The 25233-nt window shown below is 44.4% G+C and overlaps 1 protein-coding gene across 3 annotated transcripts in view; it reads right to left on the bottom strand.

The window, feature by feature from the left end:
- EPS15 (epidermal growth factor receptor pathway substrate 15) overlaps positions 1–25233 on the bottom strand; it is a 312116-nt gene that overhangs the window by 79964 nt on the left and 206919 nt on the right. For all 3 annotated transcript variants that reach the window (XM_033915879.1, XM_033915877.1, XM_033915878.1), the window contains exons 16-17: positions 23076–23282; positions 7880–7963 (exon numbers count right to left, since the gene is read on the bottom strand). In XM_033915879.1, coding sequence (XP_033771770.1) covers positions 7880–7963; positions 23076–23282 — 291 coding nt within the window. The remainder of the gene's footprint in view (positions 1–7879; positions 7964–23075; positions 23283–25233) is intronic.

Genomic DNA, 25233 nt, shown 5'->3' with positions numbered 1-25233 from the left:
TACACCACCTGCTGAGCAAAAATATCTTTCCTTACTAACCCAGAGGAAATTTCATTATATTCACATTTTTTTAACAATATTTGAAATGTCTCCTGTTCCCATTTATTAACCAATTTTAATTCCAAATTCTTAATTTCTTTTTCCAAATTCACATATTGTTTTCTTAACAGTTTCTTTTTATATGCAGAACATGATATAATTTGTCCTCTCATAGTTGCTTTGAAAGCATCCCATAAAATTCCAATCGAAATTTCCTCTAAATCATTAAGTCTAAAATATTCATTTATTTTATTTTGAAATTCTGTGCAAAATTTAGAATCAGCAAGCAATGTATTATCAAACCTCCATACAGGTTTGGAATTATCTGGATCTACTAAGTTAACTTCTATCCATATACCACCATGATCAGATATTACTATTGGTTCTATATCAGCTTTTATAACTTGCTGTACCATCTGATCTGAAACAAAAATATAATCAATTCTTGAGAACGATTGATGAACATGTGAACAAAATGTAAATTCCTGATCATTAAAATGAAGAATACGCCATATATCTTTTAAATTACATACTTGTACCAAATTATCTAATCCCATTGATTTCATTATTCTACTAGGCTTTTTATCCATTATTGGATCTATAACAGCATTGAAATCTCCAGCCACCACTAAATTAGTAGTAGCCAGTGGTAAAACTAATTGTTGTAGAGATTTAAAGAATTCACTTTGATTCGAATTAGGGGCATATATATTTAGTAACGCCAATGTAATATTGCCCATGCTCATGTCAACAAGTACCCACCTTCCTTGAGGATCTGCCTTTACCATATTAAATGTTGCTGAACATTTTTTATTAATCAATATTGCAACTCCTGCCTTCTTTTTTACCGCTGGTGCAAATAAACATTGTTTTATCCACTTATCTGTCAGCTTCATAGACTCTGTTCCAGACAAATGTGTCTCTTGCAAGAAACATATATCTATATTTTGTTGTTTAATATATTCCAATACCTTTTTCCTTTTTATAGGGTGATTAAGGCCATTTACATTCAAAGAAAAAATTTTAAAACCCATTTTGCAAATAAAATATAAAATACATATATAATCCACTTAAACATAAAATATAAATTTTTTCTTTTTCCTTAAACCAATATATGAGTCTCCCCCCCCTCCCCTCTTTCCCCATCCCCCCTATTCCCATCCTCCACCCTCCCCTCCCCTAACACAAATGCAAACTTCGAAACGCACATATTACTGAGCAAAAAATAAACTCCCCACAGGCAATAACATACTCATTTTTCTTTCTCTAATCTTTCTTGCAACCAACACTAAATTCTCCTGCAGTCAATCCATTCTTCAATACCCTAAATACCCATATTAACTATAATTCTTTATTATATACTTCCCCCCTCATTCAAATTTCCAAACATTCTTCCATCCTATACCTCTAATATATTTATAAAAGGATATACCCAATATTTCGGAAACCATTTCTTACAATATATACCCCCCCAATGAATATTATAGGATGGAGTGATGTATGTTCCATTGAAGTTGTGAGAAACTTAGGTTAGACAAAAAAAATATATATATAATAAAATAAAATAAAATAGAGAAATATTTAAAAAATGAGATATGCTCAAAATTTAAATCCAAACCATCAATATACAGTCGTAACATTTGTTGTTAGCATAGACTAGACACAATTTTTATTGGGGGATGAGGGATTACTCAGGTGACTGATGTTTCAGAGGTGCACACATTTGTATTGGTGGCTCTCCTGCTGCCAAGCAAGGTATTCGAACATGAAGAACATGGCAGACTGGAAAGTGCAAAAACTGAAGGGGTATTGTAGGGGTGATGTCCCAGTGGATATGGAGAGCTTATCAGTGTGTGTGGGGAGGAGAGGGTTAACAATAAAGGATAGGTGTTCAGTAGGGCTTTTACTGGATAAAATAAGGAAGACACTGTAAACGTTTAGGGTATTTCATATTGTTCACCCTTGTTCCCGTGACTATTTTCCTGTTACACAGACTCAATTTTAATCATAGATACTATCTTATAAACATTAACTCAACAGTGATCCAGGTGAAAATATCCATGCAAAACAGTCACACAATGTTCATAACGTTTTGTGCCATGGTGTAAAAAACCCAACTTGTTAAACATTAATATAAGCAGTTTATATTAGAGAATGACATGGGGACAAATTTGTCCCCGTCATTTCCCCATTCCATCCCCACGAGTTTTGTCGCTGTCCCATTCATGTGAGCTCTGCCTTAACCACACAAGCATCAGACACTTATGATTTTAAAGTGTTTGAGGCTTGTGCAGATGAGGACAGAGCTTGCAGGAATGGAGCAGAGACAGGAAAAGAACTCGGTGGAACGGGGAAAAATTTGTCCCCCATGTCATTCTCTAGACTATATATATATATGTATAAACTTATATATTGCAGCTCCTGTCGTCCAATTTATATGATATCCAGCTGTCTCCAGAACCAGACTTCTTGCCATTTCATTGTCATTGTTTCAGAGGCTAGGGAAACTCTACTGCAGAATAAAAGATGTTTATTTTCAATCATGAGGATCAGCCTTCTAAGCAATGACAACAAAACTCAGTGCAAAGTCCATTTCTGGGAACCACTAGGTGAAATGTGTCATGTAAGTTAGAAAACAGGAGCTGCAGCACAGAAGTTTTTGACACAGACTGCTTATATTGTTTGATAAGTTTTTTTCAACATGGCACTTTGAGACAGACTACTTAAATCAGTAGTCTTCAATGCGAGGCCCAGAGCCAATGGCAGTCCCCAGAAACCTCTTTGGTGGCCCTCATTGTATTTCTGGGCTTTTTTTCTACTCTGCCTCTCTAAGCAGGCTCAGGTCAGAAACGGAAAAAGGAGTGCATGCTTGAAGGACAAGGCATTTCTCAAAAAACAAGAGAATGAGTTTGTAAATACTCACAACTGTTGAGGGTATACCCCAATGAAGTTTGAAGGTGGGCTGTGGGGATGGATATTAACACACACCGGTCAGCAGCGTCATGAATCCACATGAAAAGATATTTGGTAGCTCTTCTTTAGCTCATTAGAATTCAAAATGGCTCCAGCTTAAAAATGTTTGAAGACCATTGGCTTATATGTTTGATAAGTTTTTTCATCAACATTGTGTGACTGTACTACGTGGATATTTTCACTAACAGCATGTTAGAGTTAATGACTATAGGAGAGTATCTATTACTATTACCCTATACAGACTATACCCTATACAGACTACTCTCAAAATCCTGGGAATACAACTAGACAGACGCTGTACAATGCAGACACAAATTCACAAAATCATCCAAAAAGCTTTCTACACCATGCGAAACCTTAGAAAAATAAGAAAATTCTTCGACAGAGACCAATACAGAATCATTGTCCAATCCCTGGTACTTAGTATTTTAGACTACTGCAACAGCCTCTACCTATCATGCCCAAACTACATGATAAAACAACTACAAACCGTTCAGAACACAGCCCTCAGACTCATCTACTCGCTTAGCAAATTCGACCACATCACAAATGCTTACTTAGACTCTCACTGGCTTCCAATAAAATCAAGATCACAATTCAAATTCTACTGTCTTCTATTCAAAGTAACCCACGGAGCTGCACCAAGTTACCTAAACAACCGCCTATACCGCAACCTCACACACAGAACAAGGAAAGCTCAAAGCCTATTCACATACCCCCCTTTCAATGGTACCAGACAAAAGAAACTCTACGATAACCTTCTAGCGACACAGGCAGCGAAAATTGACCCAACAGTCTCCAAACTGCTGACCAAAACATCAGACATCAAAGTTCTCCGAAAAGAAATCAAAACGCTTCTATTTAAAAAACACCTACCATCACTCTAACCTCCTGCCTACACATACACAATTACTCCTTCATATTCATCATTCCTACAACATCCCTCAACGCCATGTAAGCAACCTCCATATGTAACCAATATTTCTTCCTCAGCACTATGTAATAATCTCCTTAACTTACTGCTATCCTTACCTGTGATTTAAACCTGATATGTAAACATATTATATTCCTGATATGTAAACTTGTTATATTCCTGATATTCCTGGAAATGTCCAGTTCTCTTCCAATTTTGTAATCCGCTTAGAACCGAAAGGCACAGGCGGAATAAAAATCTCTAATGTAATGTAATGTAATGTAATATTACTACTACTATTTATCACTTCTATAGTGCTGAAGGACGTCCACAGCGATGCAATTTTGACATTAAATAGACAGTCCCTTCTCGGAAGAGCTTACAATCTAACTACAGGCAGACATGACATATAGAGTTGGGGAAGCAGAACCCAAGGTAAGAAGAGTTAGGAGTTGAAAGTAGTCTTGAAGAGGTGGGCTTTGAATTTGGACTTAAACATTGCCAGAGACGGAGCTCACCATAGGGATTTGGGCAGTTTGTTCCAGGCATATAGCGCAGCAAGACAGAAGGGACAAAATTTGGAGTTGGCAGCGGAGGAAAAGGGCACAGATAGGAGGGACATACCAGCTGAGCGGAGTTCACAGGGGGGAACATAAGGAGAGAGAAATGAAGAGAGATAATGAGGGGCAGCTGAGTGAATGCATTTGTAGATCAGTAAGAGGAGTTTGAATAGTATTCAGAAATAGATAAAAAGCCAATGAAGTGACTTTAGGAGAGGGGTTTTGGTAGTATGTTTGGAGAGGAAAGGTCGGATTTTAGTATTATTATAGAGGAAGAAGCGGCAAGTTTTAGCGATATATTGTATCTGGTCAGAGAAGGAGAGAGACCCTGAGACTGCGAGCAGACAAGACAGGGAGGATGAGAGTGTTGTCCACAGAGACAGAGAGCAGGGGAAGTGGAGAGATGGGTTGAGGTGGGAAGATGGGCAGCTCCGTTTTAGCCATATTCAGTTTTAGATGGTGGGGAGACATCCAGGCGGCAATGTCACATAGGCAGGCTGAGACTCAGTCTTGGTTTCAATAGAGATGGCTGGTGTAGAGAGGTAGATCTGTAAGTCATCAGCATAGAGGTGATACTGGAAACCATGGGAGGAGATCTGTGCTCCAAGTGAGCAGGTGTAGATTGAGAAAAGGAGTGGTCCAAGGACAGAGCATTCAGGTACACTAATTGATAGCAGGATGGCTGTGGAGGAAGAACCACCATTGCATACACTGAAGGTGCAATGGAAGAGACAGGAAGAAACCAGGAGAGAGCAGAGCCCTGGAATCTCAGCAAGGACAGCGAATCAAGGAATAGCTGGTGATCAACAGTATCAAAGACGGCAGATAGACCAAGAAAGATGAAGATAAAGTAGAGGCCTTTGGATTTGATCAGGAACAGGTCATTGGAAACTTTAGTAAGAGCAGTTTCCATGGAACGCAGTGGGCAAAAGCCTGACTGAAGCGGATCAAGAATAGCTTGGGATGAGAGGAAGTCCAGGCAACAGCGATGAACAGCACGTTCAAGTAAATTGGATAAGATGGGGAGGAGTGAGATGGGGTGATAGTTGGAGGGGCACATGGGGTCTAGTGAGGGCATTTTGAGGAGGGGTGCAACAACGGCATGTTTGTTTTTTCAAAAAAATCTTTATTCGTTTTCATATCTTACAAGTGTGTAATATTCAATCAAAAATAAATTTTACAAATCACTTGACATTCTTACTTATAATCATCAAAGCATAAAAGAATCCCTCCCCACCCATCCCACCCTATAATAATAAACCAGTTAAAACAAATATCATATATCCCAATCCCACCCTACTTATAACTATATATAATAAAAAAGGGGGGTGGTTAAGGTGTCTGATCATTGGAATATGTAATCAATGGCCCCCAAATCTTTTTAAAATTATTATAATTTCCTTGCTGTATAGCAAGCACTCTCTCCATTTTATAAATATGACAGACTGAATTTTGAATGCATGTTTGAATGCATCAGGGACAGCTGCAGTGGACAGCGTTAAGTTGAGAATATGACAGATGGAAGGGATGACAGTAGGAGATATAGTGCTGAGTAGGTGAGTGGGAATTGGATCGGAGGAGCAAGTAGTAGGTTTGTAGGATGAGAAAAGATGTGTGGTTTCCTCTTTGGTGATTTCAGAGGAGGAGGAGCTAGTGGAAGGTGTTGAGGGGAGGTTAGCAGAAGGAACAGAATTCTGCCATAGTCTGGGGAGAAACTGAACGAGGGATAGGAGGTGAGAGTGCTTTGAGTAGGGAGTTTAGTTTGGTAAAAAGACAGCAAAGGTTGGAGCTAAGAGAGGTAGTAAGTGGGTATAGTATTCTTGTTTGGCAAGTGAGAAGGCAGACTGGAATGATGTCAGCATGAATTTGAAGTGTATGAAGTTAGCGTGTTCACATGATTTAAGCCAGAGACGTTCAGCGGAGTGGGCACAGGAGCGCAGGTAGTGGATGTTGGAGGTCAGCCAGAGTTGGGGTTTGGCACACCTAACAGGGCATGAAGTTGGAGGAATGAGGGTACCTACAACAGAGGAGAGAATGGTATTATAGGAGAGGACAGCTTCGATGACAGTATTGTGTGATATGGAAGCTGAGGAGAGGGATGAGAGCAGTGGAGAGGGCTCCAGGGTCAATAGCCGGAAAGTTCCTGAACGTACTGGTGGTGATTGGTCTGGTCTGATGAGATTAAAGCAGAAACAACAAAAGATAGAAAAAAAAGATTATTTTTGGTGCTTTTTTGATAAATATTTCTAAATGGAAATAAAGTAATCTTATCAGACTAATTTCAATAGATTTTTATTTTTACTAATCAGATCAGGACAGGATACCATAACAGCAGTGTACTGTACTGACCTGAAGAATGAGGTTTTGGCCTCTGTAAACTAATTTAAGAACATAAGAATAGCCTTACTGGGTCAGACCAATCCATCAAGCCCAGTAGCCAGTTCTCACGATGGCCAATCCAGGTCACTAATATCTGGCCAAAACCCAAGGAGTAGCAATATTCAATGATACCGACCCAGGGCAAGCAGTGGCTTCCCCCATGTCTTTCTCAATTTAAAAATGGATTAGTCCAATAAAATGGTATTTTCTTATTTTCCATTTTTGTTTTATTTCTATTTGTTAATTTGTAAAATGGTGATTGCTATTTGTCAGTGTTTTCAAATTTACATCTGCTATTTTTATATTTTGCATAGTATTAGGGAACATGTTTCTGTGGTGTTGCATTGTATACAGAGTCTGGCTTCTTGGCTGTTTAGCTTAACTTTTGTTTACATATTTCTATCTTTAGTTTGTGATTACTTATTCCATAATGGACGAGGGTATATCTGTGTTCAGTGTGTATGAAAAGGACATGGTTTTCTGTTTGCATTAACTGTGCAGGATTGATCTGTATTAATCTGACTTGTTTAATTTTAATAATAAAAACTGATTCAACTTTAAACTTAAAAAGCTGTCATTGAAAGAGAATCAAATTGAAAAATCAATTCAATAGGCCAAATCGAAACAAATTTTTTTTCCCCTGAATTGGGCAGCTCTACTGCTTGCCCTGGAATGTTGATACTATTTGGGTTTCTATCAGGTACTTGTAACCTGGATTGGCCACTGTTGGAAACAATATACTGGGCTAGATGGACCACTAGTCTAACCCAGTATGGTTAATTCTTATGTAGTTGGTTACATGTTGGATGATAACTGGACATTTTCAGTAGCACTAGCGAACAAGTGATCTAATTGGTCAGGAGCCATTTCTTGCTGATTAAATTGCTTTGAATATTAACCTCATATTATATTAATTGATTCGGGCTCTGTATCTATTCATTGAATTAAGTCTCTAGAAAGACAGCATTAAGCTTGTTAAATCAGCATTTTATTTCACTATACTATAGAAGCATACCTTTTCAGGACTGGCTACATCTGGGTCCTCCTTTTCATCTGTATCATTGACAGCACTGTGGATAACATTAGGGCTATTTCTCACCTATTGCAAACAAATGTGTAAAAAAAAAAAAAAATCAGGCTTTTAATTCTATCTAAAAATGAAGTTCATCAAGATGGCATTCAGAGCAGATGCTGGGTGGTGAGCTCCTCTCTAGCGCAGCTGCATTAACGGGGAATACCTCTTCCCTCTTCCATTGAATGCGGCACTTAGATATCGCCGGCAGTTGTCCCCTTTCTCTGCCGGTGATTGAATTTGTTTTTAATCTTTTTCGGGGCCCTGAACTGCGCTGTTGAACCAGGTGCAGAATGTGACCCGAATGGGGAAGAGGAAGGGCGCTACCCGGCCGACACCTCCAGCGTCTAGAACCACCAAGCCTCTAGTGCAGATGATGCTAGATGGAAGACTTGCTCTCCAGCTGAAGGAGACGCCCCCGACTCTGGGAGGAACACCGACCTCGGCGAACCTCAGTGATGATCGGGTTTCCCTTAGCCTGATCTAGGGGCGAAGTCCTTCCCAACCCGGAAGAAGCCCTGCAGAGAATGTGGCTAACCAGCTTATCCAGGAAGGTGGTTTGCTGTCTAGCCCCGGAGGAGCAGTGGGAAGAGAAGGAGTGGTGAAAGAACACCCCACTGGAGCCCAGACATCGGCTCTCAAGAGAGGCAGGAAACAATTCAACTTCTGTGAGTAACATTCAATTTGGACAGTTGACAAAGCCAGCAGTAGTAAATTAGATGAACTGTGGAGGGCTATTGAAATCATGGACTCTAACCTCCAAAAGACGATGACTAAGGTACAGGCGGACTGCGTCTCTGTCAGTTCACAGGTAGGGGCCCATGAGAAAATGTTAAAAGAACAGGAAGATGAATTTAAAAAACATAAAGAACAAATTGTTCAAATAAAAAAAAGGTAGAAATGGAGATTATTTAGAATATTGTGTACAATTCTGGAGACCGCACCTTTAAAAAGATATAGAAAAGATGGAGTTGGTCCAGAGGAAAGCTACTAAAATGGTGCTTGGTCTTGTATATGTATTTCTTTATTTATACCCCGCCTTTCCCAAGGTGGGTCACAGTAAAGTACATACACAAACAAAATCACATACAATACAACAAATCAAACATCAATATAACATAGTAATAATAATGTAAAGCCTCCTAAAATTACAAAGAGGCTACCAGTGCCTCGCATCAAAAAACTATAAATCAAGTCCCATACTTCAGATTACAGAAGAGATGTTTCTTCAACATTTTCTTAAAACTACTCAAACTAGATTGCTGTTGTAAATATTCCACTTGCAAGGACCCACACACGAAAAAGCACAGTTACTTACCGTAACAGGTGTTATCCAGGGACAGCAGGCAGATATTCTTGACTGATGGGTGACGGCACCGACGGAGCCCCGGTACGGACAATTTTAGAGTGATCTCACTCTAAGAACTTTTAGAAAGTTCTAGCTCGGCCGCACCGCGCACGCGCGAGTGCCTTCCCGCCCGACAGAGGCGCGCGGTCCCTCAGTTAGTATAAGCCAGCTAAGAAGCCAACCCGGGGAGGTGGGTGGGACGCAAGAATATCTGCCTGCTGTCCCTGGATAACACCTGTTACGGTAAGTAACTGTGCTTTATCCCAGGACAAGCAGGCAGCTATTCTTGACTGATGGGTGACCTCCAAGCTAACAAAAAGAGGGATGGAGGGAAGGTTGGCCATTAGGAAAACAAATTTTGCAAAACAGATTGGCCGAAGTGACCATCCCTTCTGGAGAATGTATCCAGACAATAATGAGATGTAAAAGTGTGAACTGAGGACCAAGTAGCAGCCTTGCAGATTTCCTCAATAGGAGTGGAACGGAGGAAAGCTACAGATGCTGCCATTGCTCTGACTTTATGGGCTGTGACAGAACCTTCCAGTGTCAGTCCGGTCTGAGCATAACAGAATGAAATGCACGCTGCAAGCCAATTAGACAACGTACGTTTAGAAACAGGACGTCCCAATTTATTCGGATCAAAGGACAGAAAGAGTTGGGGAACTGATCTGTGGGGTTTCGTACGCTCCAGATAGTAAGCAAGAGCCCTTTTACAATCCAAAGTATGCAGAGCTTGTTCCCCAGAATGAGAATGAGGTTTTGGAAAGAAAACAGGTAAAACAATGGATTGGTTGAGATGAAATTCAGAAACAACCTTGGGGAGAAACTTTGGATGTGTACGCAGAACCACCTTGTCATGGTGAAAAACCGTAAAAGGTGGATCTGCAACCAGTGCATGAAGCTCACTGACCCTCCTGGCAGAGGTAATGGCAATAAGAAAAAGCACCTTCCAAGTGAGAAATTTGAAAGGAGAGGTAGCTAAAGGTTCAAATGGAGGTTTCATTAAAGCGGAAAGAACCACATTGAGATCCCAGATAACCGGAGGGGCTTTAAGAGGTGGTTTCACATTGAAAAGCCCACGCATGAACCTGGATACCAGGGGATGAGCTGAAAGAAGTTTTCCATGGACTGGCTCATGAAAAGCTGCAATGGCACTGAGGTGGACCCTGATGGAAGAGGACTTCAGGCCAGAATCAGACAAAGAAAGAAGATAATCCAACAACGTCTCCACCGCTAGGGAAGTGGGATCAAGATGATGAAGAAGACACCAGGAAGAAAACCTCGTCCACTTTTGATGGTAACATTGTAGAGTGGCTGGTTTCCTGGAGGCATCCAGAATGGAACGAACGGGCTGAGACAAAAGAGTATCAGTCGAGTTCAGCCCGAGAGATACCAAGCCATCAGGTGTAGAGACTGGAGGTTGGGATGCAGAAGGGTTCCCTGCTGTTGCGTAAGCAGAGAAGGAAACAGAGGAAGAAGAAAAGGTTCCCTGGAACTGAGTTGAAGTAGAAGGGAGAACCAATGTTGCCTGGGCCACCTCGGAGCAATCAGAATCATGGTGGCTCGTTCCCTCTTGAGCTTGAACAAGGTTCTCAACATGAGAGGTAGAGGAGGGAAGGCGTACAGGAACAGATTCGACCAGTCGAGGAGAAAAGCATCTGCTGTGAGACGGTGTGGAGAGTAAAGTCTTGAGCAGAAACGGGGCAGCTGGTGATTGTGAGGAGCTGCAAAGAGGTCTATCTGAGGAGTGCCCCATTGAGTGAAGATAGACTGTAGAGTTACAGGGTCGAGTGTCCACTCGTGAGGCTGGAGAATTCTGCTGAGTTTGTCCGCTAATGAATTCTGTTTCCCCTGAATGTAAATAGCTTTCAGGAAGAGATGATGATCTATGGCCCAATTCCAGATCTTCTGGGCTTCCTGGCATAACAGGCGAGAGCCTGTCCCACCCTGTTTGTTGATGTAGTACATCGCAACCTGATTGTCTGTGCACAACAGAAGGACCTGAGGAAAGAGAAGGTGTTGAAAGGCCTTGAGGGCGTAAAACATCGCTCTGAGTTCCAGGAAATTGATTTGATGCTTCTTTTCCTGGGCTGACCAAAGACCCTGAGTCTGGAACTCGTTCAAGTGAGCTCCCCATGCGTACAGAGAGGCGTCGGTGGTGATGACTAGTTGATGAGGAGGCTGATGGAACAGAAGACCTCTGGATAGATTTGAGGATACCAACCACCATTGCAGAGACTGACGAAGAGATGATGTCACAGATATGTGTCGTGAGCAAGAGTCCGACGCTTGGGACCACTGGGTCGCAAGGGTCCATTGAGGAGTGCGCAGGTGAAGACGGGCATGAGGTGTGACATGAACTGTGGATGCCATGTGTCCCAAGAGCACCATCATTTGTCTTGCTGAGATGGACGGCAGAGGAAGTACCTGGTGACATAGAGACTGAAGGGTCTGAAGCCGATTGGATGGCAGGAAAGCTCTCATGAGGAGTGTGTCCAGGATCGCTCCAATGAATTGAAGTCTCTGAGTGGGAATGATATGAGATTTGGGTAGATTGATCTCGAATCCCAGAAGTTGCAGAAACTGGATGGTTTGGTTGGTGGCCAGAAGGACCGCTTGGGCAGAAGTGTCTTTGATCAACCAATCGTCCAGGTAAGGAAATACCTGCAGGTGGTGAGAGCGCAGAAAAGCCGCCACCACAATGAGACATTTGGTGAATACCCTTGGAGATGAGGCAAGACCGAAGGGCAGCACCTTGTACTGGTAATGACAATGATTGATCATGAATCGGAGATATGGTCTTGAGGTTACATTGATCGGTATGTGAGTGTAAGCCTCTTTGAGATCGAGGGAGCATAGCCAGTCGTTTTGATTTAGAAGGGGATAAAGTATGGCTAAAGAAAGCATCTTGAATTTTTCTTTTACTAGATGAATGTTGAGATCGCGAAGGTCCAGGATGGGTCTGAGATCTCCTGTCTTTTTGGGAACTAGAAAGTAACGGGAGTAGAATCCCTGCCCCTTTTGATCTAGAGGAACTTCCTCTATAGCGTTCAGAAGGAGGAGGGATTGGACCTCCTGAATAAGGAGGGCTGATTGAGGACTGTTCAAAGCAGACTCTTTTGGCAGGCTTTGAGGTGGGAGAGTCTGAAAGTTGAGAGAGTAGCCGTGGCGGATGATGTTGAGGACCCATTGGTCCGAAGTGATTACTTCCCACCGGCTGAAGAACAGAGAAAGTCGACCTCCTATTGGTTGAGGCAGGAGAACAGGAACAGGGATACTGGCTATACTGCGGAGAAAGAAGTCAAAAGGGCTGTGACTTCTGCTGAGGAGGTTGTTTCGCAGGTTGCTGCTGTTGCTGCTGTCGGGGAGGCTGACGTTGCTGTTGCCTCTGACGTCGAGGTTGTTGAGCAGTGGTAGGCAATGGACGGGCTGTGAAACGGCGTTGATAAGCCGATTGCTGCCTGTATGGTCTCGGTGGAGGAGGCTTCTTTTTATTCTTGAGCAGGGTATCCCAGCGCGTCTCATGAGCCGAGAGCTTTTGGGTGGTAGAGTCCATGGAATCCCCAAAGAGCTCATCCCCTAGGCATGGGGCGTTGGCTAACCGATCTTGATGGTTAACATCAAGCTCGGATACCCGAAGCCAGGCCAAACGGCGCATAGCCACCGACATAGCTGTCGCTCTGGATGTAAGTTCAAAGGTGTCATATATGGACCTAACCATAAACTTACGAAGTTGGAATAGAGACGACAAGCAGGAGTGAAAAGATGGATGTTTTCTTGAAGGAAGATACTTCTCGAAGGAAGCCATGGTGGTAAGGAGATGCTTTAAATAAAAAGAAAAATGAAAAGCATAATTACTAGCTCTATTTGCTAACATAGCGTTTTGGTAGAGCCTCTTACCGAATTTATCCATGGCCCTTCCTTCTCTGCCAGGAGGGACAGATGCATATACACTGGCTCCTGAAGTCTTTTTAAGGGTGGATTCGACAAATAAGGATTCGTGTGGAAGTTGAGGCTTGTCGAACCCAGGAATGGGAATTACCTTGTATAGAGAATCCAGTTTACGTGGGGCCCCTGGAACAGTTAAAGGAGTCTCTAAATTTTTATAGAAAGTTTCCCTCAAGATGTCATGAAGGGGAAGCTTCAAAAATTCCTTTGGAGGCTGATCAAAATCAAGGGCATCCAAAAAAGCTTTAGACTTTTTGGATTCAGCCTCCAAAGGAATGGACAAAGACTCACACATCTCTTTCAAGAAATTGGAGAAAGAGGAAGTGGTCTGCTTGGAGGATGGGTCAGGGAGAGCCGAATCCTCCTCTTCTGAGGAACATTCTCCTTCAGAAAGAAAGGGTTCCTCTGAGTCCCCCCACAGATCAGGGTCTCTGACATGGGAAGAATGGTCCCGAGACTCAGGTGTCGATGTTTGCATGTGTCGGGTTTTGCGTACCGACTTACCCGACCTCATCGATACCGAGTCAGGCGATGTTATCGGTCGCACCGGTGCCGAAGTCTGTACCGATTGATGGTGAGCTGTCGGCTCCGGTGCAAGGACTGGCATCGATACCGATGAAGTTAGGTGAAGCGGTACCGAGACAGTAGAAGCAGGTAAGACAGGTTCGACAACCGGTACCGACACGGGTTGATGTACAACCGGTACCGATGGCTCGGTGCGGACTGGCACCGGAAGGTTCGGTGTCATTATAGCAGGAAGGAGTCGTTCTAATTGCTCCTTAAGCTGCACATGAAGGATGGCCGTAATGCGGTCATCGAGGGATGGCACCGGTACCGCTTTTTTCTTCTGCGGTACCTGCGGTGCCGCTCTACGCCCCGGAGATGAGGAGCCCGATGTCGAGGGACTCACCTCAATAGGGGCGGAGCGCTTCCGCTGGCGTCTAACCGGCGGCAGGACTGGGCTCACTGCACTCGAGGCCGGAAGACGTTCCAGCGGGGAAGGCTTCTTAGCCGGCTTACCTGACTGTTGGGATGCCGGTGTGGAATCACGCGGCGTCGAAGACGAGGGTGCCGACTGAAGCGGTGCCGAAGCCGGAGTCGAAGGAACGGGGTCGGACATCTCGGCACCGAATAACAAACGCTGTTGAATTAAGCGATTTTTTAATGTTCTTTTCTTTAAAGTAGCACAGCGGGTGCAAGAAGAGGCCTGATGCTCAGGACCCAAACACTGCAAGCACCAGTTGTGTGGGTCCGTGAGAGATATAGGCCTAGCACACCGCTGGCACTTTTTAAAACCCGGTTGAGGGGGCATGAAAGGGAAAACGGCTTCCGCCAAATCGAAGGCCGAGGCTTCGATGGTGGCAGAAGGCCCCGCCGGGGAAAAACCGAAATTGAAGAAAAAAAAAGTTTTTTTTTTTTTTTTTTTTTTACCAAAATAAAAGTAAAGTAATAAAAGAAAGTAATAAAGTCAAAAGTTTACGCGAGCGGGAAGGCAAGTTATAAAAAAATTTCAACAGCCGTTGAAAACGCGTCTTCTTAGCTCCGCGGAAACTAAGAAACTGAGGGACCGCGCGCCTCTGTCGGGCGGGAAGGCACTCGCGCGTGCGCGGTGCGGCCGAGCTAGAACTTTCTAAAAGTTCTTAGAGTGAGATCACTCTAAAATTGTCCGTACCGGGGCTCCGTCGGTGCCGTCACCCATCAGTCAAGAATAGCTGCCTGCTTGTCCTGGGATAATATGCTTGCTCTAGACACGGCTAGCCGCAGCCATCTCCCCCTTCCTTCTGGCCAGAAGTGCCAGCGTCAGATACAACTGGAAAAAAAGCCTTCTAGCCATTCTCCACTAAAGGTGTAGCTATACCCATGGAAGCAGTATGCTGCCAGGTCAGTACCCAGTCCTACAAGTTGAGGAGGTGAGCTGGACCGCCTCCAAAGCATTCATATACTGCAAGGGTTCCTCCCCTTGTACATTCAAGCACTGATAAAGGAGGAAATCGCTCCCTTCTGCATCTTTGAACCTAACAAATGCTCAAAAGCAGTCTTACCCAGTAGCAGCTCTGGCAACATCCCTGACGTTACCAGGTACTTTTTGACCTGAAGGTAGGGAAATAGATCAAGGGGCAGAAGCCCAAACTGAAGATGTAGCTCACCAAAGGGTCAAAGTCCACCCAAAGCTAAATCCACGAACTGGCCCACACAAACCAACCCCTCAAACACTCTGCCCGTCTACCTGGGACAAATTCAGCTACCTGGGACAAATCCAGTACAAATTGTACTGGAGGGGGGGAGGGGGTGAACCATGAATATCGCCTCCAAAGTAGCAACAATCTCCTCACTGACTACTATACCTTGAGTGTCATACAGACAGCCCACTCCCCCACCGGAGGTGCCTTGAAACCTATCCCCTCCAGGAACCCAAGGTAAGTGCAAAAGAGGTACCGCCCCAGCTCCCGCCTACTCTATTAGTACCCAAGTCTTACAGTCTTGGGCCTGCCACTCCAGTAGCGCCCAAAGCTGTGAAGCTTGGTAGTACTTTCTCAAGGAAGGAACCGCCAACCCCCCCCCAATCGCTTCCCCAAACATAGAATCCTTCAACTCACCTGGGGGCACTGTCGTCATCAGATAAAAGCCATAAGGCACCGTTGCCATAGTTTCAGTTGTCGATTGTCCACCCAAAGTGGGAGGACCTGAAGAAGAAGAATTTTTATAGCCTCCATGCATCTCAGCCATGAAAGGTAAAGCCTTCCCCCTACCCTTCCAAGTCCCTACGAACCCCGCAAATCAGTGGCAAATAATTCAGTGTAATAAGATCAGAAATGTGACACCCGAAATACACTCCCAGATAGCGGAGCGAGCTGGAAATCCACCTAAATGGAAACATCTGGTGCAAAGTAATCTCTGTATCGTTTGAGAGGGTAAGATTAAGAAGCTCCGATTTTTCCATTTTAATTTGAAAACCGGCAACCCTTCCATACTCAGAAAGCTCCCGCATCACTGCCGGCAAAGAAACCCTGGTCTAGTGAGAGTGAACAGCAAATCATCAGCAAATAAGCTTATTTTGTAGTCCTGGTCCCCACCCACACTCCTAACATTCCTATTCTCCCAGATCCACTGAGCTAAAGGCTCGATAACCAAAGCGAACAGAACTGGAGAAAAAGGCATCAAGTAAGCACTGTTAACCTTTACACAGCCCAATGGAGCATTATAAAGTGCCCGAATCCATCCCAGCAAGCGTGGCCCCACTCCCAGCCATTCCAATACCCGAAATATGAAGGCCTTCTCTGCATCTATATAAAGTAAAAGGGTCTCCTCTCCTGATTAAAGGAGCTGTTCCCATAAGTTAAGCACGCGTTGGATGTTGTCTCCCACCTGGCAACCCACGACAAACCCAGACTGGTCTTGGCACCGAAACATCAAGCGATCCACCAATATCTGGGCAAAGATTTTGGTATCGACTCCCAACAAGGAGATCAGAGTAAGAAGTGCAAGATTGAGGGTCCTTACCCTCCTTCGGCAACATTGTTATGCCCACCAGTCTCATGAAATAAAGGAGACAGCTCCATGGAGCCAACGAATTAAAGAAATGCAACAGGAAAGGCAAAAGAAGATCCCGATATTGTTTATAAAATTTAACGGAAAACCCATCCAACCCCGGGTATGGCCCACATGCATCCCACGCAGGACTGATTGAGCTTCTATAAGGGTCAAAGGTCTCCCAATCAGTCAGCATCTCCATCTATTTTCCCTAGGGTCAAGGAATCCAGATAATTATCAAAGGCAGCAGGGGATGACTCTCCTTCCATGGAATACAAGCGCTGATAAAAGGAAACAAAACTATTCCAAATTTCCCGATTAGTTCTTACCACTCCCCCCATCGTGTCGACTTCCGGGTGCCTTCCGGCTAGGGCACTGCATTTAGTGTGCCGCCAGCCAGAAAATTTTGCGGGACACTGGTCTACTACTTTAGGATCAAGAGTCCGGTGTGCCCGCTCCACACCTGGATTAATAGTCATCCTGCAGCAACCAGCAGGCTAACTTCTCGACAACCGCTTTAGCATCTTTATATTATGGAGTCTCGGGCACCCCGCACACCTGGAGGTTGTTACAATAAGCCTGATTCTCCATGTCCTCCATTTTGTCCAACAGGTCAGACAGCTACAGGTGCAAATTCTTCAGGTTCCGCTGGGGACCCACCACTTTTTCTTTACATGCATCCATATGGAGTTCTGTAGTAACGATCCTGCTGCCCAGCTCTGCAAGATCTTGATGCAGCTAATGGACCGCTTCCTTCATTTGCATAGCTACCCTCGTGATCTCCGATTTTACCACTGTTAACAACTCTCTCAAGTCTGCATAGGTAGGGGGACCAATCCAACATCCACAGCCGAAACTCTGTCATCCATATCACCATGTGGAATCATCAAGGGCTGCGCAGAGGACCGTCATGCATCGGCTACGTGGGTACTTCCATCATGTGGTGGCCAGGCTGAAATCTTCTACTGCGTGCAGCTCGCTGATTTATCAACCTCTATCCTTCGTTTCAAAGACATGAGCACCGCTGTGAAACAGTGCATAGAAGTCTGCCCCAGGGACTCAAGAAATGCTAAGGTAAGGCACCGCTTATTTGGATTATTACAGGCTATCAGACGGAGCCACTAACTCAAGCGTCCATCTTCCCCGGTAATGTCACTTCCTCTCCAGTCGAGTCTCTTTCAATTGAGAGGAAGCTCTGGAATGAAAAGATGAAGTTAAGAGGTGATAGGAAATAGGAAGTTAAGGGGTGATAGGAAATAGGAAGTTAAGAGGTGATAGGTCAAAGGAAATGCTTTTTTTACAGAAAGGGTGGTAGATGCGTGGAACAGTTTCCCGGAAGAAGTAGTGGAGACAGAGACGGTGTCTAAATTCAAGAAGGTGTGGAATAGGCATGTGGGGGGGGGAATCTCTCAGAGAGAGAAAGAAATAATGGTTACTGCGGATGGACAGACTAGATAGGTCATTTGGCCTTTATCTGCCATCATGTTTCTATGTTTCTATCTGCAAGTCCAGATGTTAGAGGCAGACCTAGATATTGTTACAATTACAGAGACATGGGAGGGATGCAAACATACCAGGATATAATCTTTTTAGGAAGGACAGAGATGGTCAAAAAGGTGGAGGAGTAGCTCTCTATATAAACATAGATATCCAAGTGACTAAATTACAAGGGAACTGGGGAGAGGAGGAAACGATATGGATTGCCCTTAAAAGGCAAGATGGAACGTCTATCTTGTGGTTTACAGACATTCAACTCAATCTCAACAACTCAATCTCAACAAATCTGATTGCAGATTTCCAAAAGTTTGGAAAGAAAGAAGTGCTGCTGTTGGGTGATTTTAATCTGCTGGATGTGGACTGGAAAGAAGTAGGGAGTTTGTGGATGCCTTTCAAGAAGCTCTGCTCAGACAAATGATGACAGAACCCACAAGGGAAAAAGTGATATTGGATGTGGTCCTCACAAATGGGGAGAATATCTCTAATGTTCAAGTGGGTGCCCAGCTGGGACATAGTGATCATCAAATGGTTTGGTTTGATATATAAGCTAAAGTGGAGAGTAGCAACACAAAACTCAAAGTCCTAGATTTCAAACGAACGGACTTTAGTAAAATGGGAGAGTACCTGAAGAAAGGGCTGTTAGAATGAGAGGACATAAGAGAAGTGGAAAAACAGTGGTCTAAGCTGAAAGGAGCAATAAAAATGGCTATTGACCTTTATGTGAAGAAAATAAATAAAACCAAGAGAAAAAGGAAACCGATATGGTTCTCCAAACTAGTGGGAGAAGAAAATAAAGGCAAAAGAGTTGGTGTTCCTGAAATATTTAAAAAAAAAACAAACCAAAAACCAAGAAGCGAAGTACAGAAAGGACTACCAGGTGAAATTGAAAGAAACCAAGAGAAGATCCGTCTGGCGAAAGTGCAAGCAGAAGAACAAATGACTAAAAATGTAACAAAAAAAAGAAAAAGGAAAGGCCCTTCTAGGGATGACCGGAAGCAACCTGTTTACGGCACTTCCTCTGCTCCCTGGCTGCCGCTACTGTTTTGGGTAATTGAGGGAGGGGAGTTGTCAGGACCAGCTCTGCTGCTTCGAGTAAGGGAGGGAGAGAAGGGGTTTGTAGGACCGGCTCTGCTGCGTTGTGTAAGGGAAGGCGGGGGTTCGTCAGGACTGGCTCTGCTGCTTCAGGTAAGGGAGGAGGGAGTTGCCATCACGACCAGCTCTACTGCTTTGAATAAAGGAGGGGGGGTTTTGTCAGGGCAGGCTGCCTGCTGCTTCAAGGGGGCCAGAAGGAGGGAGAGGTGTTGTCAGGACTGGCTGCTATGGACGAAGGACCCATAAGTGTGTGGGGGGGTAGGAAGGGGCATAGACACTGGTCCTGCAGGGTGAATGGCAGGGGAGATGGATGGATGCTGGACCCACAAGTGGGGGGAGAGAAAGGGACCCAGAAATAATGGAAGAATAGATGCTGGACCTACAAGTGGGATGGGGGGATGATAGAGTAAGGTGAGGTAGGAAGAGAGACAAAACTATTTTTTATAGTAACTCTCAAGCAACCAGAAACTACAGTTATCCGCCATCTACCCTTGGGTGCCGGATAATAGAGTCTACTGTATTGTTCAAAAGATGACATTTTCTGGATAAGTGATTTCATAAAAAATGTCATGTAGAAATTATAGTTTAAAATTCTGTTAGCCGCCATGGAGCCTTGAAAGACTCTCCGTTCAAATTTATCCAATGTTCTGCCTTCTCTGCCTGGTGAAGTATTTGTGCAAATTCTGGAACTGTTTGCTTACTTTAAGGTAGATTCTATAACCAAGGACTATTGTTGTAATTGTAGCCTATCAAAGCCTGGGCAAGATTGGATTCTGTGAAGAGTATCCAACTTTGTGGAGTCATTGGAACAGAGTGAACTTCCCAGTTTTTGAATAAGGCTTCTTCATAAGATTGTAGAGAGGAACATTTATGCAGTCTTTGGGCCACTCTTTATAGTCAAGTGTATCTATGAATTCTGCTCGAGGTTCTGACTCAGATTCCATATTAATTGGAAGTACCTGTCCCATCTGTCTGATAAACTTTGAAAATACAGACTTTCTGGAGGTGACCTTTGATGAGGAGGTGGAGGAGATGGATCATCTGCAGACAAGTCAGGATAGTTGCTAGAAGAACATGGTGACAGGTCTGAATCATACTCTCTGATGTCAGCCCTTGCAGATGTAGATTGTCGAGATGAACATTGAGGAAAGCTTTGAAAATGTGATGATGAGCTGTGCTCTCTAGAAGATGGATATCTCCTTGACTTGCACACTCAATGTCATGGTGTCCAAGATCGATGTCGCAATGGAGTCTGAGGGCGATGCTCGGACTGGGCTGAGAATGAGTATGTCAATGCAGGAATTAGCACAGGGTACCACTGCAATATCCCAGCTAGTTCTATCAGCAACAGAGCTTGAAGCTGTTCTTGCAGAGATGGCACCGATACCGATATTGACAAGGATACATTAGGCGCTGGCTGCATTGAGGGTCAAAGTGTTGAGGATCTCAATGTCGAGGCACGCCTCAGAGGAGACACCAACTAAAGAGATGGCGAACTGGCATTGGTGTGTTAATGCTTAGAGTGCGTCGAGGGTGATGATGCTTGATCAATGCACGTTTGAATGGGTAGACAATTTATGCTTCTTAGCTTCTTACGAGGCTCCCCGATGATGGTGGCACCAACGATGAAGTAGTGGAATGGATTCTCGATGCCATCAGTGCCAGTAGTAGTTCGAGGTTGAGCGTCAGTGTTGAAGTCTCCAGCCATAATAATCAATGTATGCAAAGTTGATCTGAAAAGTTTCTCAAATTGCAACTTCCTGGTTTTTAGTGACCTCTTTTGCAAACTAGAATAGAGTGTGCAGGAAATGTCTCAATGGTCAGGACCTAGGCACCAATTATGCGGGTATATGCCTGAGATGGTCCTGTAGCACTGAGTGCACTGCTTGAAGCCGACAGGAGCCTTGGACATTGATGGAGAAACCACCAATGTGAGGTCAAAGGATTCTATTGTTCAAGGAAGTTGAATAGATAGGAAACCGAAAAAGTGTCAACACTTCTGGCCTGAAGGCCAGAAAAAGAAATTCAGTAAAAACTTCAAAATGTTTAAACCGAATGAAAGAAAATGAAGTTAAATATAAAAATATGACCAAAAATAAAGGGAAAATGAAATCGGAAGGCACAAAAAAATTCACTAGTTTGACACACTGAGAGACTCTAAAAAAACAGCTTCTCAGCTCTGCAGAAAACTGGTCCCACAAGCCAATGTTGGGCAGGAAGGCGCATGGTGTGAGCAGTCTTAAAGTTTTAAAGTGACAGTACACTTTTTGAATGTCCATGCAGGGTTCTGGATGTCTTGTCCTTGGATAAGATTTAATTCAAAAATAAACATTAAGGTCCAGATTCTTTAACTGGCACTGTTCTTGGTGGCCATCCTGAAAATGACCGCTGACTGCGTGTCAATCGCGCAACGGTGCCAAGTAGAGAATCGCGTCCCTGGTTAAGGTAGGCGCTGGAAATATAGGCCAGGATTTTTCTGGCCTACATTTTCAGTGCCTAGTTATGATGTGAATCATGCCTACAGAGGTACTTTAGACCAGTGTTCTTCAACCACCGGTCCATGGACCGGTACCAGTCCACAGGGCCAGCATGTGCATCAGGCCCAAAACAGTGTTCTTCAACGCCGGTCCACGGTGCGATCGATGTGGCATTATCTTCGAACCAGCTCCCTCTTCCTCACTGATTCAGTGCACAAAGCCACGGGCAGTGGCTCCTATGTGCATCCTGCGCCTGAACTGGAAGCCTTCTCTCTGACATTGCAACGTCAGAGGGAAGGCTTCCAGATGAGGCACGGGACGCGCAAGGAGCTGCTGCCCGCAGCTTTGTGCAATGCATCAATGAGGAAGAGGGAGCCGGCAAGATAATACCGGGGGCGGCATAAAATGGCCAGGCGGTAAAGCATAGCATGGAGGGAGGGAGACAACAAAGGTAGGGGGGAATGATTTTATTTTTGAATTTAGTGATTGAATTATGTCAATTTTGAGAATTTACATGTGCTGTTAGTATGCTTTGTGTAGTTTAATTTTGTGGTTAACCATTATGAATGGAAAAAATAGTGTTACAATTAATACTATTCTGGGGCGGGGTCTGAAGTGAAGATTGGGTAGAGATGGGCGGGGTCTGGCCAACGACTTAGCCCAGTGTTCTTCAACCGCTGGTCCATGGACTGATGCCGGTCCACAGAATAATTCTTTTATTTCTGCCGGTCCATAGGTGTAAAAAGGTTGAAAAACACTGCTTTAGGCCACCTAACACCACTCCCAATGTTAGCCATGCCCACAGTGGTGTTAGGCAGCCTAAGACACCTCTGTAGGCATGATTCCAGTGCTGACTTTTTAGGCGCCGAAAGGCACCTTAAAACTCAGTTAAAAATGTTGTCTGGCATTCTTAATGGAATTTGGGCACCTAAAAAAATCAACACCATTTCGAGAATCTGGATCTAAAAGAAAGCTGGTCTTCTGTCATTTAGGGGCAAGACTCTGTTCTGAAGCTATCTCAGCTTTGGAAGCTGACCTTTTACTGTAAAGAAAATCCAAGTAAATAGACTAGCCCTGGCTTTGCTCATTCACATACTTCTGTTTTAATGCAATAGATTGTGAGTCCACCAGGACAGAGAGGGAAAAGTGCTTGAGTATCTGAATAAATGCATGTAAACCGTTCTGAGCTCCCCTGGGAGAACGGTACAAAAAATTAAATTTAAAAAAACTTAATGGGAATACTCACAGGAGAATCATGCTTCACTGGTTCAGCCTCTTCTGGATTTTGACTTTCAGCATTCTCATTAAGGTTAGCTGTTTCACTGCTGCTGTTGCTGAGGCTGGAATCATCTGCAGCACCATTAACAAGTTCAGTCTGCTGGTAGCTGTGCCAATCATCCCGATGATTGTCATGGTTTTCTACTACCTTAAGATCAAAGAGTTTTGCTTGCATCTGTAAACAAAAGATAGGTGTACAACTTTTAGTAGCTTGTTATGGGAGAGAATACATCAACATTTTACTATGGTATTATCTGACAAACAAGAAATATCCTCGTGTAGAGTAAAAATAACCAACCAATTTCACAATATTAAGAAGCACAGAGGAATATATATTTGGAGTATATAATTATGCTAGACTATAATCTATACAGAAGGGGGTTGTATTAATCTGAGATATGTCAATCCTTGCAATCAGAAGAAACAGACCGAATTGAAGACATCCACAGTATTGTGACGAAAGGATGCTATTGATAGGTGATATCAATTTACCATGTTGACTGAGACAGTCCAACTACAAGGAAAAAGTACCAGTAACTAGCAGTGGCTTTGTGTACACTGTAGCTGTGAGGAGGAGGGAGCTGGGGGAGTGTGTGGCGCAGTGGTTAAAGCTACAGCCTCAGCATCCTGGGGTTGTGGGTTCAAACCCATGCTAATCCTTGTGACCCTGGGCAAGTCACTTAATCCCCCCATTGCCCCAGGTACATTAGATAGTTTGTGAGCCCACCGGGACAGACAGGGAAAATGCTCAAGTACCTGAATAAACTCATGTAAACCATTCTGAGCTCTTCTGGGAGAACGGTATATAAAATTGAATAAATAAATAAAGAATCAGAAGGTATGCCACAGGATTCTTTTACTTACAAGTCTAAGAGATCCTCATCAGAGTGGTTGGCGATATCTAAGGCAGACTCCTCAAAATACTCTCTAACCTAGATGAAACAGGAGATTTACTTCGAGAGGAGCATCGAGGCAGGAGTCAATGTTCTGACCCAGGAGATAAGTCCTCTGCTAATGATGGCGGCTGCGTGGAATGGGTCCGTGCCGACCCGGTCGCTTAAAGTTGAGCAGAGGTGTGTGACCTCATCCTCGATCAACATCTTCTTGACATATCTTCAGGCTGGGCTGAAGCATGCATGGAAGCCTTTAAAGCTTGTGAAGACTGAATCTGCAGTAGCCTTGAAAACTCTTGTTTGAGCATAGCTCAGATCTCCTCATGAAAAGTTGGCATGTGCACCAGAAGAGACATCGGAATGGAAGTAGTCTGTTGTAGTGCTGCCTGATTCACGATTCGAATTGGTTCACCGATTCACTTTGGGTAAATCGATTCGAATCGATTTAAAACAAAACAAAAATCGGCTTCCCGATTTGGCTGACCCTCCCCCCCTAAAGCAGGAGCGGCAGCGCTGCTCTTGCTGGCTGGCCACTGCTGCACCTGCTTTAGAGGACGAGGGTCAGTCGGGAAGTGCTTCTGTCCGGCTTCCCGTCTGGCTTCTCCCCCCCCCGGCCTTCCACTTTCCCCCTGGCCTCCCTGCACCGTTTACCTTTGAGGAGCAGCCTGCAGACAAGATCGCGATGCTAGCGATCTTTGCACTGTTTCAGAGCTGTTTCCTCCGCCACGATCCTGCCTCTGACATCAGAGGAGGGGTGGGACCGTGGCAGAGGAAACAGCTCCGAAGCAATGCAAAGATCGCAGCACCGTGATCTTGTCTGCAGGCTGCTCCTCAAAGGTAAACGGTATGGGGAGGCCAGGGGAGAAGCCGGACACCAGTGGGAGGCTAGGGGGAACACGCAGGCCTTCTGGGGTGTGTGTGAGCAGTCCTTCGGGGTGGGGGGTGGGACAGGCCTTCAGGGGGGACAGGCAGGCAGGCCTTTGGGGGGGGGACAAGCAGGAAGGACTTCAGGGGTGGGATGCAGGTCTTTAAGAGGGGGGACAAGCCTTCAAGTGGGGGGGAGACAGGCCTTTAAGGGGGAAACAGACCTTCAGGGATGGTGGCATAGGCCTTCAGGGGGGACAGACCTTCAGGGGAGGGGGCCCCTGGTGTAGAAGTACACAGAGGGAGGGAGGGAAAGGGGGTTTAAAGAGACATGCATATACCGGACTTGGGGGGGGAAGAAATAATGGG

Source organism: Geotrypetes seraphini, chromosome 12, assembly GCF_902459505.1.
Source record: "Geotrypetes seraphini chromosome 12, aGeoSer1.1, whole genome shotgun sequence".
Lineage (NCBI taxonomy): Eukaryota > Metazoa > Chordata > Amphibia > Gymnophiona > Dermophiidae > Geotrypetes > Geotrypetes seraphini.
This window is presented reverse-complemented; position numbering and strand designations above follow the sequence as displayed.